Source organism: Mirounga leonina, unplaced genomic scaffold (assembly GCF_011800145.1).
Source record: "Mirounga leonina isolate KUSES-001 unplaced genomic scaffold, KU_Mleo_1.0 Mir_55, whole genome shotgun sequence".
Taxonomy (NCBI): domain Eukaryota; kingdom Metazoa; phylum Chordata; class Mammalia; order Carnivora; family Phocidae; genus Mirounga; species Mirounga leonina.
In genome coordinates, this window is record NW_023270816.1 from 9,842,358 (window position 1) to 9,859,901 (window position 17,544).

The 17,544-nt window shown below is 45.8% G+C and overlaps 1 protein-coding gene across 10 annotated transcripts in view; it reads left to right on the top strand.

The window, feature by feature from the left end:
• LOC118001899 (afadin) overlaps nt 1–17,544 on the top strand; it is a 100,899-nt gene that overhangs the window by 56,735 nt on the left and 26,620 nt on the right. For all 10 annotated transcript variants that reach the window (XM_034992076.1, XM_034992079.1, XM_034992082.1 and 7 more), the window contains 2 exons: nt 1,823–1,926; nt 4,435–4,521. In XM_034992076.1, the coding sequence (XP_034847967.1) occupies nt 1,823–1,926; nt 4,435–4,521 (191 nt within the window). The remainder of the gene's footprint in view (nt 1–1,822; nt 1,927–4,434; nt 4,522–17,544) is intronic.

A 17,544-nucleotide genomic window follows, 5' to 3' on the forward strand; every position in this document is an offset into this window, starting at 1 on the left:
CCCCTCAGCACCTGCAGTCCTGGGGGGCAGGCTCCCCCTACTCAGCACCTGCAGTCCGGGGGGGTCAGGCTCCCCCTACCCCTCAGCACTTGCAGTCCCGGGGCGGGGGCAGGCTCCCCGTACCCCTCAGCACCTAACGTGGGGCCACTGGGCGTCGGGTGCTCAGCACCGAGTCCTTGTGAAGGCGCACATGGGAAGACTAACTTACTAGCATTTTTCAGATCTGTATGTGTGATTTGCGGTGTGCACACAGCTGTCAGTTTTGTAATGTGTGCCATCGAGGAGAGGCTGGCCAAGTTGGGAAGAGTGAGCTCTTGCCTTGTTGGTGAAGTTTACTCTGTGACTTCCCCTGCGGGTCCCCTGAATGATTGATTTCAGGACGTATGTGCTATTTCATCATGGTCTTGGCGTCCCCACATTATTCCATATGTGTCAGATGGTAACACAGCCTATTACAGAGGTGCCTTTACAAGACTTACAAAGAACTGGGTGTTTTCTTGTATGACATCAGTGTTTTTAATTCTTCACGCTCAGTTCTTTGTAAGCCAAATAAAGAAGTACTATGTGTTCTCGATTTATGCTCCTTTTGTTTTGTCCTGTAACATAGTCGTGTGAGAGAAGGCTATAAAACCAGCACAGACTCATACCTGATCGGAGATGCATTCCTTCACCTAAGAGAGCAGAAAATGTCTGTCTGATGTGTGATCCAGCCTTGACATTTGAAAAAAATAAGAAAATAATAAAAATTGTTCATTTCAAAATCGTGATAATCACAGTCCCCTCAAGTGGGGAAAAGAGAAGTTGTAGGTTGTATTTTAATGAAAATGGGTTGAAACAGTGATTTAAAAAAAAAAACATACTCTAAGTTTATATCTTTATTTTAACTGGTTTTGTGACGTCTCCTTTTCCCCTTACTGCAAAAAACCTCGTAAGTGCCCCCAAATAATGGGCAGCCTCCCCTCACTGGTGGACTCCTAGAGTGGGAGAGTGGTGCCCAGTCCCAGTCCTGAGGACTAGCTGAGGCTGTGTCTGCTGGCGAGAGCGGTCAGTGTGACGTCGGGCACGTCCTGTGCTCTGCGTGGTTGTTTGGCTGCTAATACTAGTAAGACCAGACTGCTTTGGAGAACATTTAAGAATTGTGCAAGGCCTGTGTGATACGACTTTGTCAAGAAATTCCCGAGAAACACAGAATAAGATCTGACAAAATGAAGAGTGACGTGTTATGAATCAAAAGGCTTAGTTCTGTACAGATGTCATTTCTTCATGATGGGAATGTCATAGATACTCTTTAAAACATTATAAAATGATTCTGCAATTTATTTGTGTGAAATTTAAGTGGCTAGTAAGGAAATTTGGACAGAGTCATGAGAAGGGGTCCATCCTCCAGGTCAGAGTCCTGCCTGAAAACCGTAGAGCCCAGGCTGTGACATTGTGGGCAGATGTGGGCACTGGTGGCGGTTCTGGTCTCCGCTGTGCAAGGCATTCTGGGTGCTGTTGAGCGCTTGGTCAGCAAGGAAGAAGTTACCATGCAATTCAGTGATTTCTCACAGAAGTAAGGAGAGAAGTTCTTTAAAAAAAAAAAGAAGGGGAGACCAATTTCACTTTTCAGCTTGCTGTTGAATTCCATTGGACGAAAACAAATAATGATTTTAAATGTCTGATAGTTCAGTTTTGAGAGGGAATGAATGTATGTAGAGTAGGAAAAAATAATGTCATCTTTAGATATTAAGCAATTGACACATGATGCTGCTTCCCTTCTTGAAGATTATGTGGCTGACATGCTGTGCTTTTCAGTTTTATAATTTGCTTGTTTTCTCCTCAGGATTTTGCAGGTTAATTCCTCATGCACGCTCACCAGGTACTTGGACAATATATTTTGAGGGTGCAGATTACGAGAGCCATCTTCTGCGTGAGAACACGGAGCTGGTAAGTATTGTGAGGGTGACAGGCGGAGTACAGACTAACCTGTATTCCTTACAGTTTGAAAATGTAACGTAAACTCCTTCTTTGATTATAGTGAGCATTGTTGTGACAAAAATATTTTAAAATCACCTTTAAACACTAATTTTATTTTTAAAAAATCTGAAACCATGATTCTAGACCGTGTCTGTACACTTTTGTCCATAAACAAATAGTATTTTTTAAAATAAAGAATATTTCTACCCACATCTATTTTTTTTTTAAAGATTTTATTTATTTATTTGACAGAGAAAGACACAGCGAGAGAGGGAACACAAATGAGGAGTGGGAGAGGGAGAAGCAGACTCCCCGCCGAGCAGGGAGCCCGATGCGGGACTTGATCCCGGGACTCCAGGATCATGACCTGAGCTGAAGGCAGTTGCTTAATGAACTGAGCCACCCAGGCACTCCTCTACCCACAGCTATTACCAGCCTTAATATTAATACATATTTTTTAAAAGATATTAATACAATAGCCTTACGACTTTTATTAGAAAATGTTTTTCTAGGGGCACCTGGGTGGCCTCAGTTGGTTAAGCGGCTGCCTTCCTCATGATTTCTGGGTCCTGGGATCAAGTCCCACAGTGCGCTCCCTGCTCAGCAGGGTGTCTGCTTCTCCTTCTCCCTCCGCCCCTCCCCCTGCTCTCTCTCTCAAATAAATAAAAATTTAAAAAAAAATTTTTTCTCTGGTAGAAATATTTTCACCTTATAGTTGGTTCTACCTTGTTTTAAATACGTATCAAATCACTTGCTGATATTTTGTATCTTCTGGAAGAGAAGTCAATCCTAGTATTTGCTAGCTTCATACATTTTATGGAAAATTCTGCTTTGCCTCCCACAGAGAGTTTTAAACAACAGAGAATGTTTCCCTGTGCCCTAGAACATGACAGCAGACACAGTTGTCCTGTATGACATAGACTGCCATATCTCCGATTAATAGAAACAGATGAAATTTTCCCTTTTCGAACTTTGTTATTGAGTTTCATTTAAATATCTTTCTATAATTGCCGTTTTCATCTTTAAGCCACTTAAGGGTTTGAAGGAGCGAAGAGATGTGACCGTACTTTTGTTGAGGTTCCTATGGGTCAGGGTCAGTGTGTTATGTGTGATTGATTGCATGTGGCCACTTACTCATCTGTCCACTGATTCTCAGAAGGCATGGAATTGTCTAGCACGCCTGACCCGCCAAGATTTAGAGATTCTGGTGTGTGAAAACAGCCAGATACCTTCTGAAGCTTCAGAGACTTCCTGTACCACCCTCAAATATCAACCAGTAGTCAGTCAAAACTGTGTGCCTATTATATACCTAATTTCTAAGAAAACATGGTTTGTGTAAGGTGGCAATACTTAAAGCATGTAATATGTGTTTTGTATATCAAATTCCAAGTAATTATTTGTGATGACTAAGTAGCCTGCTTTAGACCAGAGTGTGTGTCCTGCCATCTCCAGCAGCTGAGTTAGTGGACGGTAGCTCCGTCCCATCGGAGAGCCGATGTCGTGTGTCCACTGACACACCGACAGTGTGCCTCTCACGCTTTCTCTCGGCCTCGCGAGCTTTTTGCCGCATCCCGAGTGATAGCAGTTCCCAACTCCCATATTTTATAGGACAGCAAGTCCCTTCGTAGATGGGATCACGCCTTCTTCATCTTCCTAGTGTATTCAGAGATCCTTCAGGAGCTTTCAAGTCTTAATCTAAAAGAAAAAAAAATTGTAATGTCACCTAATCTTGCTTGTTTTCCTTAAAGCGTTTTCTCACTGACCTTGGTTCTAACTTAACAACCCACATGTATAATTACCACTTGTTGGCAATGTGCCTTCGTACTTAACGTATCTGATTAAATTATCCCTCATTGTGTATGTGCTGGTAATTTTCCTCTGTAATTTTGTTTATTCTTTGGGTGAGGTGTGACGTGTCTAACATGTAGCCTCAGTGGGCAGTTCCTCATTTGCTTAGGGGTCAGTTTGAGAACTGACCTCCGCCCCTGAGCCGTGACTTTATTACCCAAAGTACTTGGAACGGTGGTGCTCACATCATGGGGTGGCCTGACCTCAGATGGCGCCTGCATTCTCCCAAGAGACAGATGTGTGATCATCTTTGTTATGACTCTTTTGCTGACCTCCCCATAGATGGTGGAAAATAGGTTTACATTTCTTCTTTAAAAAACACCTAGTAATTTATTTTGAAAGGTGGTAAAGTAACAATTTCATTTCATTTCTATGATTGGGTTTTTCCAATCTGATAGTAATGGAAGTGTAGTTTTGTTTTCTAAATTAAGTTCTTTAACGTTTCAATAGCATTTATGACTAGTTTCATCTTCGAGGCTCTTGAGTCGAGAGTATTGATCCTTTTCCCGGGTTACTCCATAAGCAGTATCTGTAATCCTTGCTCGTTGTCTGTTCCATTTACCACATGACTGTCTAAGCTAGAAACACTTCATTTCAGCCATAAAATAAACCTTTGTTTTCGTCCTTCAGGCTCAGCCTCTGAGGAAAGAACCTGAAATAATCACTGTGACTCTTAAAAAGCAAAATGGGATGGGCCTCAGCATCGTTGCAGCAAAGGTAGGGCACCGTGGGTGATGTGAGCTGTCACACTCCATTCCTGGACCTTGACTCAGTCAGCGCTCGGCCGAGTGTGTGGGAGCCCTTTGCTGCCTGAGGACGAAGTGCGCCTACACTTCTGTTTCTCTTGGGGGTCGGTGGTGTTACATGAAAGAGGCCACGGCGCTCAGGCCCAGGCAACGGAGGGACGGCGTCCTGCTCTGAACACAGGAGCCGTAGAGAGTGTGACCTTGATGTGGAGCCAGGGGTGCTCCTGAGGAGCAGGCGGTCAGAACTTGAGCCACAGAAGAGGATCCCTTAGCCTGAGATGGGAGCTAGGTCTCGCACATGCTGGGAGCGGGCACCGGACGTCTTCTCAGGTGCTAGTACGTGGACGCGTCCCCGCACACTGGTTACCCCGGCGGCCTGCTGCCTCCCCTGTCTAGGCACTCTCTTCCAGGGGGTGTGCCGTGGGGCCTAGGAGGTTGCACCCTTCCCCTGGGCTGCACGTGGGCCCGCTCCGTACCGAGTGCCGCAGACCCACTTGCAGGGTGTTGGGAATGAAGTGCGTCCCAGCTAGCCTCAGAGTGAGTAGTTGGGGACAAGTAGGGATGGCACGAAGCCGGGTACAGCTAAGGGAGAGTGGAGTGAGGGAAGTGGTGCTCAAGTGATTCTGGAAACTCCTGATTGACGGCTGAGGGGTCTGCACTGTGTCTTGTAGACCCCACAGAGAAAGGAAAGGGCCATGATGGAACTGGCATTTCAGGAAGCTGTGTCTGGGAAGGGCGTGGTGTGTAGGATGACTGGAGGAACCTGGGACCGCAGGTGGGATTCCAGGTGGGAATCGGCTGGCGGAGGCGAGCCTTTGTCAGGTGTGGACTCAGTAGTCTGCTTCTGAAGCGCCAGGTTCTGTGGGGTTGCCCAAGATGGGCCAGAGGATAGGTCCAGAGCCTGTTGGCCCAGCTCGTAGTCCAGAGTCCCTTACTCCTGATAAGGCTCATGCTGGTGTGCCATATTTCCAGACTATTCTAACTTAATGGACCCAGAACTCAAAACTTTGGAAGTTGTGAATAAGAAGGTATTAGATGTGGACTATTTTCTCTGCTTACCAACTGAATCAAATGCTCATTTTTAGGGGAAAAAAAAATATCAGGATGAAAAATTACCTTGCCACACTCAGATACACAGGAAGACTTTAGCCTGTGTGTTTCCTATTATGTGTTTATGTATATGGATCTTCTTTCCAGTATTCATCTTACTTGGGATTTGAAGTACTAACTTGTGGGATGGCAGGGCCACCGTTCATCAGCACCTCCATCCTTTTCAGCTTAGAAAGTTATGCTCTCTCTCGGTACAGAAAAACCTGTTTTCTGAAGATTGAAGTCTGATTTACGTAAGCGTCTTTGATCCTTTCCTGTAACGTGTAAAGGCATGGTATACAAAGTGAGGCTGCATGCGGGCCCCTGCGGCCCCCTCTGGCCTCTGTTCTTGCCGGGCGGCCAGGTGTCAGTGGGTGGTTAGGACAAGGAGGTGGGCTGAAGTCACAGTCACGCCTGGATTCATTTACCTACGCCTGTGGGTGAGAGGTAGAAGGGAGGGCACTGGCCCCAGGCCTCCGTCCTCCCCAGGAATGGTTCCTGCTAAGGATCAGATGGCAGGCAGTGGGGAGAGTCCTCTCACTGCCAGGAAGGGTCCCTCCACCTCCAGTCTATAGACTGGAGCAGGGGAAGGAGTGAGAAAGCAGTGAGTGAGCCTAGAGGACAAGACCTCAGCTGAGGCCCCGTTAGCAGGTCTCTGTGTGGAGGTGCTTGGGCCAGGACCAGTGAGGACAGCTGGCCCGCCTGGCCTTTGCCCACCACCGTGGCTGCTGGCCACGTGGCTGTGCTTCTGTCCTGGTGGTGGTTCCCTGCACTTGCTCACTTCTTCCACTCCCACCTGTGCTGACCTCCACCCCCTCTGAGCTCCTGTGCCTTCTGTGTGCGTCTGCATTCACGCGAGGAAGCGTGGGGAAAATGGTGTTCTCCCTCCAGTCAGTAGGAGGTACTTCGTCATGAAAACAGAAATGACTCTGGAATCCTCGCTCTTACAGAAGTGTTTGTGACTTGTGCTAAGAAATCGTGGTAGCACGGTGACTGATTTCCGTTAGCCTCGCGTCAGTTGGGAACACGCAGGATTTAGCTTCCGGTTGTGTAGTAGTCTTAAGAGGTCTTTTGTTCCTTTCACTAATAATAGAGTAACAAACTCAATGTGAAAGTAGTAGCTAATTGTTAGGGTGCTGTTTATTCCAGTAGAGAATACCAAGTGCCTGCTGTGTAAAAATAAAGTATAATTTTCACTTTTTAACTTTGAAGTCTCTAGGTTTCTGTTGGTGGTGTTTTTTATACTGACACATTAAAAAAAAAAAAAAAAAAGATTTGTAGATAAAATTGGAAAATACCAGCGTTAGCATTTCTAATTGGGATATAGGATTATAGAATTGGGGCTTCATGGGGACTAGGAGCAACACAGGAAGTTAGGTAGAAACCTTACTGCCCGAAGCTGAGACGGAGAGCGCGGCGCCTGAGTCGCGTCTACGGCAGACCGGCTGTAGCTGGTTTCTGAAAGCAGCCCGCTCGCCTTCCTGCCAGCTTCCCATGTGGCGCCTGCCGCAGGCCTCCCCTCAGAGCCCGAGAACCCAGGACAGGGGGCACCTGCTCAGTGTCTTCCGCAGGCCTGCTCCTTCCTTTTCTAAACTGGGAAGGTGGCACCCTCGCCAACATTTCAGGGATTTCCACACTGTTTTTGTTTCTGGTCTTTTTAAATACTTTCCACAGTGAAAGTATAAATTTAGAAGCAGAAGAAATTTTTTGAAAAGAGATTCCAGGGCGCCTGGGTGGCTCAGTCATTGAGCGCCTGCCTTCGGCTCGGGTCATGGTCCCAGGGTCCTGGGATCGAGCCCCGCATCGGGCTCCCTGCTCGGCGGGAAGCCTGCTTCTCCCTCTCCCACTCCCCCTGCTTGTGTTCCCTCTCTCGCTGTGTCTCTCTCTGTCAAATAAATAAATAAAATCTTTAAAAAAAAAAAAGATTTAATGCTAAGGTGGTTAATTCATCAGCTTATTAAACAATAGATTTAATAAAAGTAAGTATGCACCTGGCTCTCATTGTTGTTTCTCCCACCGAGAATATCTTTATCGGTACATACACCCTTGGTCATTTGAGGTGTGAGGCAGAAATAAGTAGGGGAGAGTGAATGACATCAGAGGTCATTATCCAGGGGTATTTATTGAATGTCTAAATGCCCGTGGAGAGTGGAGATAGTGAAGGCCTTCTTGAGGAAATGCCTTCAGCAGCAACTTGCAGGGTGCGCACGTGTTAGCCAGGTAGAGGGTGGTGGGCAGAGAACTTGAGAAGAGGGGCCGCGGGCAAAGGCGCAGCCATGTGGCTGCAGCACAGCAGCGGGGGGCAGGCCTTCCGAGGTGCGTCTGGGAGACGGGGAGCTGGGACCGCGGCTCGCACAGCAGAGTCGGCGCGCTTCTCCTGCGAGGGGCGGGGTGGCAAGTGTTCTCTGCTTTGTGGGCCTTGCGGCCTCTGCTGCGGCCACAGGGCGGCGGCCAGTGCGGGAGGGCGGCTGTGCGGTCTTGACGGGGTTGTGAATGTTAGTATCGGCCAGAGAAGTAGCCGTTGAAGGGTTTCAGATAAAGGTGCGACAGGATCAGAGTGGGGTTTTGAAAGTTTATTGTTGGTCCTTCAGAGAGCACGGGTTCGAGGGGCTCAGGAGTGCAGGCAGAGCTGCAGTGGGGGTAAGCCACCAGCAGTTTGCTGATGGAAAGTGCCGGAGGCGCCGGCCCAGGAAGCGGCCGCGGAGGCAGGTGGTTGGCCGGCCGGAGGAGGGGTAGAGCCGTCGTTGAGGTCGGGCCCTCGGTCTTGCTGCTGGAGTATCGTAGGTGCCGATGCATGTTTGCGGAACAACAGCTTTCCGTGTGATGGATGAACTGGCTATGGTGGGTGGAAGAGAGAAGTAGCAGGTTGCACCGTGCTTCTGTGCTCAGCGTGGGGCATCTGGAAGTGGCATGCACTGAAAAGTGGGGCTGGGGCAGGGAGAGAGTCAGGTGTTCAGTTTGCGCAGGCTACCTTGGAGATCTGGGACGCCGGTCTCGCTAGGGGAGTGAGGATATTGTGGAGCAGACAGAATTTGGATGTCAGCACACCGACAGATGCTCTAGAGAAAGTAACTCAAAGAATACGGTCTGTTAAGTGCACAGTGTGCCCCTCGAAGACAGGAACAGGGCGTTTATGCCTGCTCTTGAGACAGGAGTCTCGAAGTTCCCCAGTGCTTCACGTAACCTGTTTTTCTCCGACTTCTTTGTAATGTCTTTGGTACTAGAAAAGGAACATTCAGCAATAAAAATCAGAAGTCATTTAATTTACACGCATTGCTAAAGCAGCGCCGTGAGGCTGATACATCGCATAGGTCTGCATCACTTATAACAGTAGAAAGAGATTTGTTTTCGGGATTTCAAGAATGTGTTTTAAGTGCCAGGCCAGCCGGCGCACGGTGGGGGGGGTCAGCACGATTGGGAGCTGTCACTTCGCTCTTGCCAGGGCTCAGCTTGCTTCCTCTGCTGGTCCGATGCCACGGGATCTGCATGTGCACCTCACAGCCTGGAGCCCCGAGCAGATCACGCTGGACAAGCCGCGCTGGCCGCACGGTGCCGTCTGTCATCTTGCTCTCTCCTTGCTGCCGTGTGGTTGGCAAAGAAGAACCTGGAGGCCCCAGGAACTCCTACTGGTGTCTGTGTAGTTTGTGTTTTCTTTAGGCTGTTGTGGTCTTTGTATCTGGCCTAGTCTTTTTTTGATTTTTTTCCTAATTAGTGTGTGGCTAGCTGCTGTGAGCCTGGATGATGTTTTGATGTTAAGCTCCCTGACGCCCCTTCCACAATGCGGTTCAGTTTTATGAAATCCAGATGATTTGGAACAGTATGTGTGTGCAGTTTACTTTTTTAAAACATTGCTTTTGGGGAAGTTTAGTATGCTCCTTCTTACTCATCTGTGGGACAACACGATGCTTCCTGTTTAATTTGGATTTTTAAAATACAAACAATTCCCTCTTTATTTTCCTAGCTCTTTTTAAAGTTTAATAAAGTACCAAGTGAAGGCAAGTCAGAGCTGACTGGTTACGTAAGAGTCTGAGCGCGGCACTCGCTGCAGCCCGTGCTGATAAATGCCGCTCGGTGTCCTAATGTCCAGCTCGGAGCTGTGCGGATCCGGGTCCTCAAAGACCAGCTCTGTTGGTTGCTGTGGAAAACTGAGGGAAGCAGACAGTTGTTTTTTTCCTCAGTTCGAGAAGTTGCTGTAGTCCTGAGATCAGAATGTGGTTCTCTGTTGTCGGAAGAACAGGATCGGCGGTGAGTTTCTTGAGGGTGCTGTTGTGGACGTGGATGTTCTTGGGCAAACTCTTAACTGTGATCCTTCCAGAACGCTGCTGCTTCCATTAGAACTTGTTTAAACCTGCCAATAACTAACTTGCTCATGAAGCAACCGTTTACTGTAGCTTGTAATTACACACCCAGGATTTTGTTGCTCTGTATTTTAATGTTGCACATTCTTAAGGTTCATAAAAATAAAAGGTTCCTATATCCTTTTTGCACATACACACGAAAAAAACCCCATAAATGTACTCCTGCTGATCATAATATGGTGAAGATTGCTTAAAGTAATGCTGAGTGCCGTTGTAGAGCTTGCTGAGAAACAGGAGCGCCGTAACTTCCTGTGGATGCGTTAGGTAGCTTTTACTGTCTCTAAAACCCATTTTTGCTGAAAGTGAACCTAAAAGTGACCATCTTAAAGGTACTTAGGATATTTTACTATTTTATTTAAAAATGAACAGTTGAATAGTGTCTTAAAGGTGTTCTAGTTTGTACTTTTAGACTATATACTAATTTTAAGTTTTTAAATTTTAATTAGCTTAAAACACAAGAAAGATCCCTATGCCTTAGGAGAAGATGAAAACAGTGTTTATTAATATACCACCTTCTCGCTGTTTGAAGAGTAAATTCCTGACATGAACTACAATTAAGTCCTTTGAAGAATTTGAGACCTTCGTTCTCACATTCTTTAATCACATTCTTTATGTCCTTATTGTGACCACATGGGAAAAACCTAGTCAAAAAGATGAAGTCAGGAAATTTTGGTTCCGTTTTAAAATCAGTTTCAAGGTACCCAGTGCGACTGCAGAATTTCTTCCGTGGAAGTGTCAGAAATAATTTTCCATTAAGTTGTATGAAGTGACTAGTGCCCTCCATGGCTAGTGTTCGTGAATTTGGAAATAATGTTTTATATTTTTGTTTTAAAAGCAAAATAGTAAATTATATAAAAGAATAACTTTTTACCTATTTTATAATAACAGTCTAAGCGCTAATTTCTTGGATTGATGGAATTACTGGATTTTATTATAGTATTAACGTAATAGAAACATTAAATGTTAATGCTCTAAAGCAGAACAATTTCACATGATAGGACACACGGTAAGAAATGATCTTTATGTGGCTTAGTGGGTGCAGGGGATCGGTTGTGGATCATCCCAGTCTGAGGAAGGTCCAGACTGCCTCAGCCTCGCCCACTTGCTCTCAGCCAAGGCTTGGGAGTCAGGCCTCACCCCTGCACGAGGCACACCTGCATGAGCAGTGGACAGAAGCCAGGAGCTCGCCTGTATTGGTCTCAGTTCTTTCATTCCCAGACCACTCTGAGATCTCGGGAAAGCCCTCCACCTTTGCCGTCGTGCAGTGCGCACCGCGGGCCTCCTGCAGCCCATCTGAGAGACCCAACTTAAGAGTCCCCTATTTAGGTCATTTCCTTCATTTTAAAAAGAAGGAAAGGACAGATGGGATGTGTTTTGTTTTTTGTGTTTTTTTTTTTTTAAGATTTTATTTATTTATTTGACAGAGACAGCGAGAGAGGGAACACAAGCAGGGGGAGTGGGAGAGGGAGAAGCAGACGCCCCGCCGAGCAGGGAGCCCAATGCGGGGCTCTATCCCAGGACCCTGGGATCATGACCTGAGCTGAAGGCAGATGCTTAATGACTGAGCCACCCAGGCGCCCCTGGGATATGTTTTGTGTTCTCTGCAGAGGGTAAGCCATGAACAGAGCTGCACCTGGAGGCTGGTTCACAGAAACCAAGCATAGACCCCTTTACGGCATCCCACCTGTCTGGTGCTCATGCTTGCATGAGCTTGCCACCTAGCTCATGCTTGCAGCGCTGTTGAGGGTGGAATGTGTATCAAGAACGAGTTTTACAATTGATTGTTTCAGAATTAAGGTAATTCCTACCAAGAAGAGAGAGCTCTTCAGTGTTTTTAAAACCCTATTCTCAATTTTAATAGTTTACGAATCGGAACTCCTTGTCTGATGAGAAACAAAGCCGCTTTCAGACCCTGAGAAAGGAGCACGTGGGCAGAGCGCTGTACCGAACATCCTGATGAGTTTTAAATGCTGCTGGGCTCTCAGGTCCTCCCAGCCCACTGTTGTTCTGGAACCTTCAGTAAAGAGCCCAGACTGGGTCTCTAGCCCTGGAAACAATAGGCTTGACTCTCTGCTGGCGTATCTTCCTTCCTCCTCCTGCTGCCTTTTTTTTTTTTTTTTTGGGTTGTGTGCTAATGATGTTTTTATGCTGTTAGTCATACATACTCCCCCACACACTCAGCTGGTCACTGGGCGTTCGAGGAGTAGGTTCCTCTGACTGGGTTTCTGTGCCCGAGGTGAGAGGACCTCACCCTCCGTCTTCCCGAAGGTGCGCCAGCAAGAGCCGGGACCAGCTGTCTGGGTGCGGCCTTTTGCCTGTAGCCGGTCCTCAAGCCGCACGTAAGCAGCTAAGCCACGGGCGCGTCTCGTCGAGTTCTAGGGAATGTATGGCGCGCGTAGCTGCTGAGTTCTTTCTGCCTCAATCTTTGTATTTGGGAACCTTTTCTGTTAACTTACTGCCATTCTTCTTCTGCCCTTTTCCACACAGAAACCCCAGTACCCCAGTATATTTCTGCTAAACCTCTCCTCTCTCTGCCCTGCCCTCCTCTTCCTCAGTGATCCCACCTCCCTCTCCAACCCCTCCTTTCCCTTTGAAAGGAAAGACAAGCAGATTCAAGGTGCACTAAGATCACACATGTGATCTCTGTTATTTCATTTTAACTGCTTTTCTAAGGACTGAGGATCTAGCTCTTTGCGTTTCATTTGCACGGCCTGGCTGGGGCATATTTGGTCCCCATTCTCTACTCTCTAGGAGTCGGGAGTGATGTTGGAGAGCACAGACACCAAAAAAGGGCAGCTCTGGCACTGGAACACCGTGTTACTCTCAAAGTGTCTTTGGAAGGGAAAATGTGGCTTTGATACTTAAAAATTTACTTCTCAGTAGTTTAATTAAATTCCAAAACTGTACTTAGTCATTCATAATTCCTGGTGCCTTTGAAATATATAACTGCTTTCCAGGAGACCCTTAAAAAGGAGTTTGAGGGGCGCCTGGGTTTCCTCCTTCTCCCTCTCCCTCTGCCACTCCCCCTACTTGTGCTTGCACACTCTCTCTCTCTCAAATAAATAAATAAAATCTTAAAAAATAAGAAAAAAAAGAATTTGATTTGTTAAATGGGGAATGGATAAATCTGAATGTTTCTGATTAATCTTTTAATTTTACAAATAAAAGACTAAGAATACAGAAATATCTTCAAATACCAGCTTAGGTAGTAGCTTTAAACAAGTAATCCTTAAAATTATTTAGCCTTTCCATTTTAATGATTATGGTTACTCTTCTCATGGTTGGAAATCAGGGTGCATAATGTTATTTATGATATATATTATATTGTGATAAAGTCTTGTTTTTACCCAGTTATCTGTGTAATTATAAATTTATTGCTAGTACCTGTGGTTACTAATAACATATAGTATGAAAAGTCTGTAGTTTTAGAATAATGTTGTCCAATAGAATGTGTGAGTCACAAAGGTAATTTTAAATGTTCTATTAGCTGCATTAAAAAAAAGCCCTGAAATTAATTTTAATAATGTATTTTATTTTACACAGTATATCCAAAATGTTATTGATTCCAGCATGTAGTGAATGTAAGTCATTAGTGATATATTTAGATTCTTTTTTCCATACAAAGCTCTGATATCTGTGTATGTTGTATACTTAGTACACATTTCGGTTTGGACTAGCCACATTCCCACATTCTGAGTGCTCAGTAAAGCCACGTGTGGTCTCTGGCCACCATACCGGACAGCACAGTCTTCATAGTATCTAATGCCATTGCACCAACATTTGGTTAATGTTTACATAGCTCATATTTACATTCTTTTACTGACAGATAATGTTACATTGGTATGTAGCAGCAAAAACTTCCTGGACCCCATTTTCCTTTCTTAATTGGAAAAGGAATGGACTTGGGGCGCCTGGGTGGCTCAGTCAGTTAAGTGTCTGCTTTCGGCTCGGGTCATGATCCCAGAGTCCTGGGATCGAGCCCCACGTCAGGCTCCCTGCTTGAAGGGGAATCTGCTTCTCCCTCTCCTTCTGCCCCTCCCCTCCCTTCGTGCGCTCTCTCTCAAATAAGTAAATAAAACCTTTTAAAAAAAGAAAAGGAATGGACTTGCCGTACAAAGTTCAGTCTTCCTAGGCTAGGTTAGTGTGTGCATTATTATTCAGAAATAAGACATAAGTGGCTTAATGCTTCTGAAATAATTTTGCTTTATACAGTTTTTATCATCGTGTATAATTTTATTTTTATTCAGATGAAGTGGGGCAGGTAGTGAGAGCTTCGTAAAGTTAAGGAGTTATTGCCGCCTGACGGGTGGCAAGTTTGCCTCGGTGCTGAGCTGTTCCCAGTCCAAGTGGCATTAGCAGGGAGGAAGCAGCACCTATATGCTCCTCTGTCCAACCTGTCAAGGTGGACATTCCAGACCAGGGCTGCTGCAGCCAGGTGGAAACATTGGGTCCCCTTGGAGTTGGCCAGAGATTGTGGTGTTCTGGGTTGAAAGTAACTACCCATGTTGATTTTATGTATATACACACATATGTGTATGTGTGTGTATAGTTAGAAAATTCCTTAGACTTCTGGGGTGCTTGGGTGGCTCAGTCGGTTAAGCGTCCACCTTCAGCTCAGGTCATGATCTCGGGGTCCTGGGATCAAGCCCCAAGTCAGGCTCCCTGCTCAGCGGAGAGTCTCCTTCCCCTCTCTCTTTGCTGCTCCCCCTGCTCGTGCTCGCTCTCTCTCTGTCAAACAAATAACATCTTTAAAAATAAATTCCTTAGACTTCTTTGATTTCTGAGTATCCATCTGTAGATTTGTTTTTCTAAAATAATAACCAGTGGAACTGGTCATTTCTCTGTACAACAATTGTACTGCAGTTTTTTATGTCCAGTTTATAACAGTGAGCTGCATGTGAAGTATAGATAGGATTCAAATAAGCAGAGGTGGGAGGGGGCCAGAATGGGAGGATGGAAGGGAGTTCCAGTGGAGTAGATCTGCTAAAGGGACCATGTCTCCAGGAGAAGGTTAAAGGTTAGCAGAATGGCAACATGTTTACAGAAATGTAAGCAGTGGGTCTGTTAAATAAAGAGTATTTCTAGGTAAGTAGTGCAAGGTTGAGACCACATTAGTAAGATTCAGATGCTAACCAAAGCTTGGATACCTCTTTAGAATATTCTAGATCCACATTCTTCACTTGTGTATCACCCTCCCCCAAGAGTATTTTTTTTTTTATGTATTTCATCATGCACCGTCAGTGACTTAATTATTAAGTCTGTTTTTATGACCAACCTTAAAAGGACCTTTTAGAAGCCTACTGGGTCTTTGCAATTGAGATCTCTAAGAATCATTGTCTGTAATTCCTCAGATGAAGATCTCCTTTTCTGAGTAGCAGATACACTGATAAATTGAACTTGGAATTAACGTGATTGTAGCTTAGAACTTAGATAAATTCCCATCGTCCATTACCCAGCAACAGTAATGGAAGATCGCTTCTTTGGAAACAGTATGTGTGGTGCCGTAGTCAGAAATGCTTAGGGCTCCTCCTTGTTAAACTAGGAACGTTCCAGTGTTACCAGCTCGGTCTGTGTCAGCTGCGTCAGCTGCTTCCTAACCCACGAATATGATACCGATGTACTCATTCAGTGGATTCTGGCCTGCCTCGTGTCAGGGTTTGAGAGGACGCTGTCGACCACACGGTAGGAGGAGAGGAGGCAGCAACCAGGGAAAGCGGGCGGGGAGAGCCGTCTGTGCTGTCAGCTGGAATACAGGACAGAGCAGCTGTTCCAGGAACATAGCACATAGGTGAGAGAGAGCTTGTATCCATCCTGAGGTTGGGAAGGTATGTGGCTTGGTGAATAGTGGCAGGTGAGCCCAGGAATCGAATGACGAAAGCGTTTTGGCAGACAGATTGCATCAGACGTTTTGTGTGCAAAGTACAACGTAAACAAAGGCAGGAACACGGAAACAGGATGGAATGGGGGCACGTGAAGGAGCATCTGGATCAGGCCGAGCGTGTGGTGAGAGGGGCGAGAACCTGACCTCGGGTTCGGGGGGCGTGGTGCTGTGCACAGGCGGGCAGCTGCGCTGGTCTTGGGTCAGGAGCCCCGCGGGGCGTGCTTCAGGAAGGGGTTCCTGCGGCAGGTGGCACGGAGGGGACCAGCAGGACAGTGACAAGGAGGGCTTGGTCAGGACTGTTGGGAGATTTATGCTGGAAACTTCTGCCTGTATTTAAAGATGTGACGGTCATGATTCTGTCCAGTATCTATATTACATGATCAGTTTTACTTGAATATTTGAATGTAGACTTCATAAACCTCACATCGCATGTCAGATCCTAAACTGCCTCTCGAAAGGTGCTACGGGGTTTCCAGTAATTTACATAGTACTTGCAGTTCGTACAGAGTCTCCCACATGGAAGCCTGGATCAGTTGTCTAAAATGGAATGTGGGGCCTGGTAGCTCCCCTCAGGGGTGTGATTCCTGGTCTGAACGAGAGGCTGAAGGCAGAAAGGGGTATTGCAGTGGAGCTTCCTCCGTTCATGCTGAGTGTGGAACTCCCCTTCCCAGAGTGAGAATTGTGACAAAGGAGCAACAGAGGCTGTGTGAGCAGGGCCTTGACGGAGGGAGAAGCAACGGTTTTTTTCTCTTGTTCTTTTATCATTCCATTTTGTGATTTTTAGAAAGACAGAGTCCTCTTACAGTTTGTCTAAATAAATGTTATTTGTTTCATTATTAATAATTTTTCTTATAAAGAGTACCAGCAATGGGGGGGGAGGTCTTGGTTTATTGTTTTGAAATGTATATATTTTGGGGGGCACCTGGGTGGTTCCATCCGTGAAGCGTCTGCCTTCAGCTCAGGTCATGATCTCAGGGTCCTGGGATCGAGTCCCGCATCGGGCTCCCCACTGGGAGCCTGCTTCTCCCTCTGCCTCTGACTCTGTGTGCTGCTTCCCCTGCTTATGCTCTCTCTCTGTGTCAAATAACTAAAATCTTTTTAAAAATTTAAAAATTTTTATAAAAATGTATGTATTTGGTATTTTATTATTTATATCACTGTTACTAAAAATATGCTATTAGTATTACTAGTAAACATTTTTCTTTTCAAAGATGGTAGTAATTAAGCATCTTCTTAAAAGGACAGTTTTTACGGTCTATACTACATCATGAAGATGTAAGTGCCCACCCATTCACACTAAAACTGTATCCTGAAATGCTGTGAACATTGCTTTGCTCTCGGTCAGACACAGAACACAGGAAACAGGTAGTTATGCTTAGAACCTTTGAGAAACAATCTGGCCTCAGGTATTAGCTGTAAGGAAATACCCTGGAGCATTTGCAGAAAAGGAAAAGAAGGGGATTTTCAGTGCCCCAGCCAAAATTATTAGACAGCTACAGGGAAGACTACTGTGGAATATAAGCTTCATGAGGGCAGGGGTGTTTGTCTGCTTTGTTCACGGATGTGTGTACAGAGCTTAGGATAGTATAAGGAAGCATTCAGTGAATATTTGTTGAAGGAGTAAAATTGTCATTTAAATAGCTGAGTTGTTGAATTAAGCAGTCAA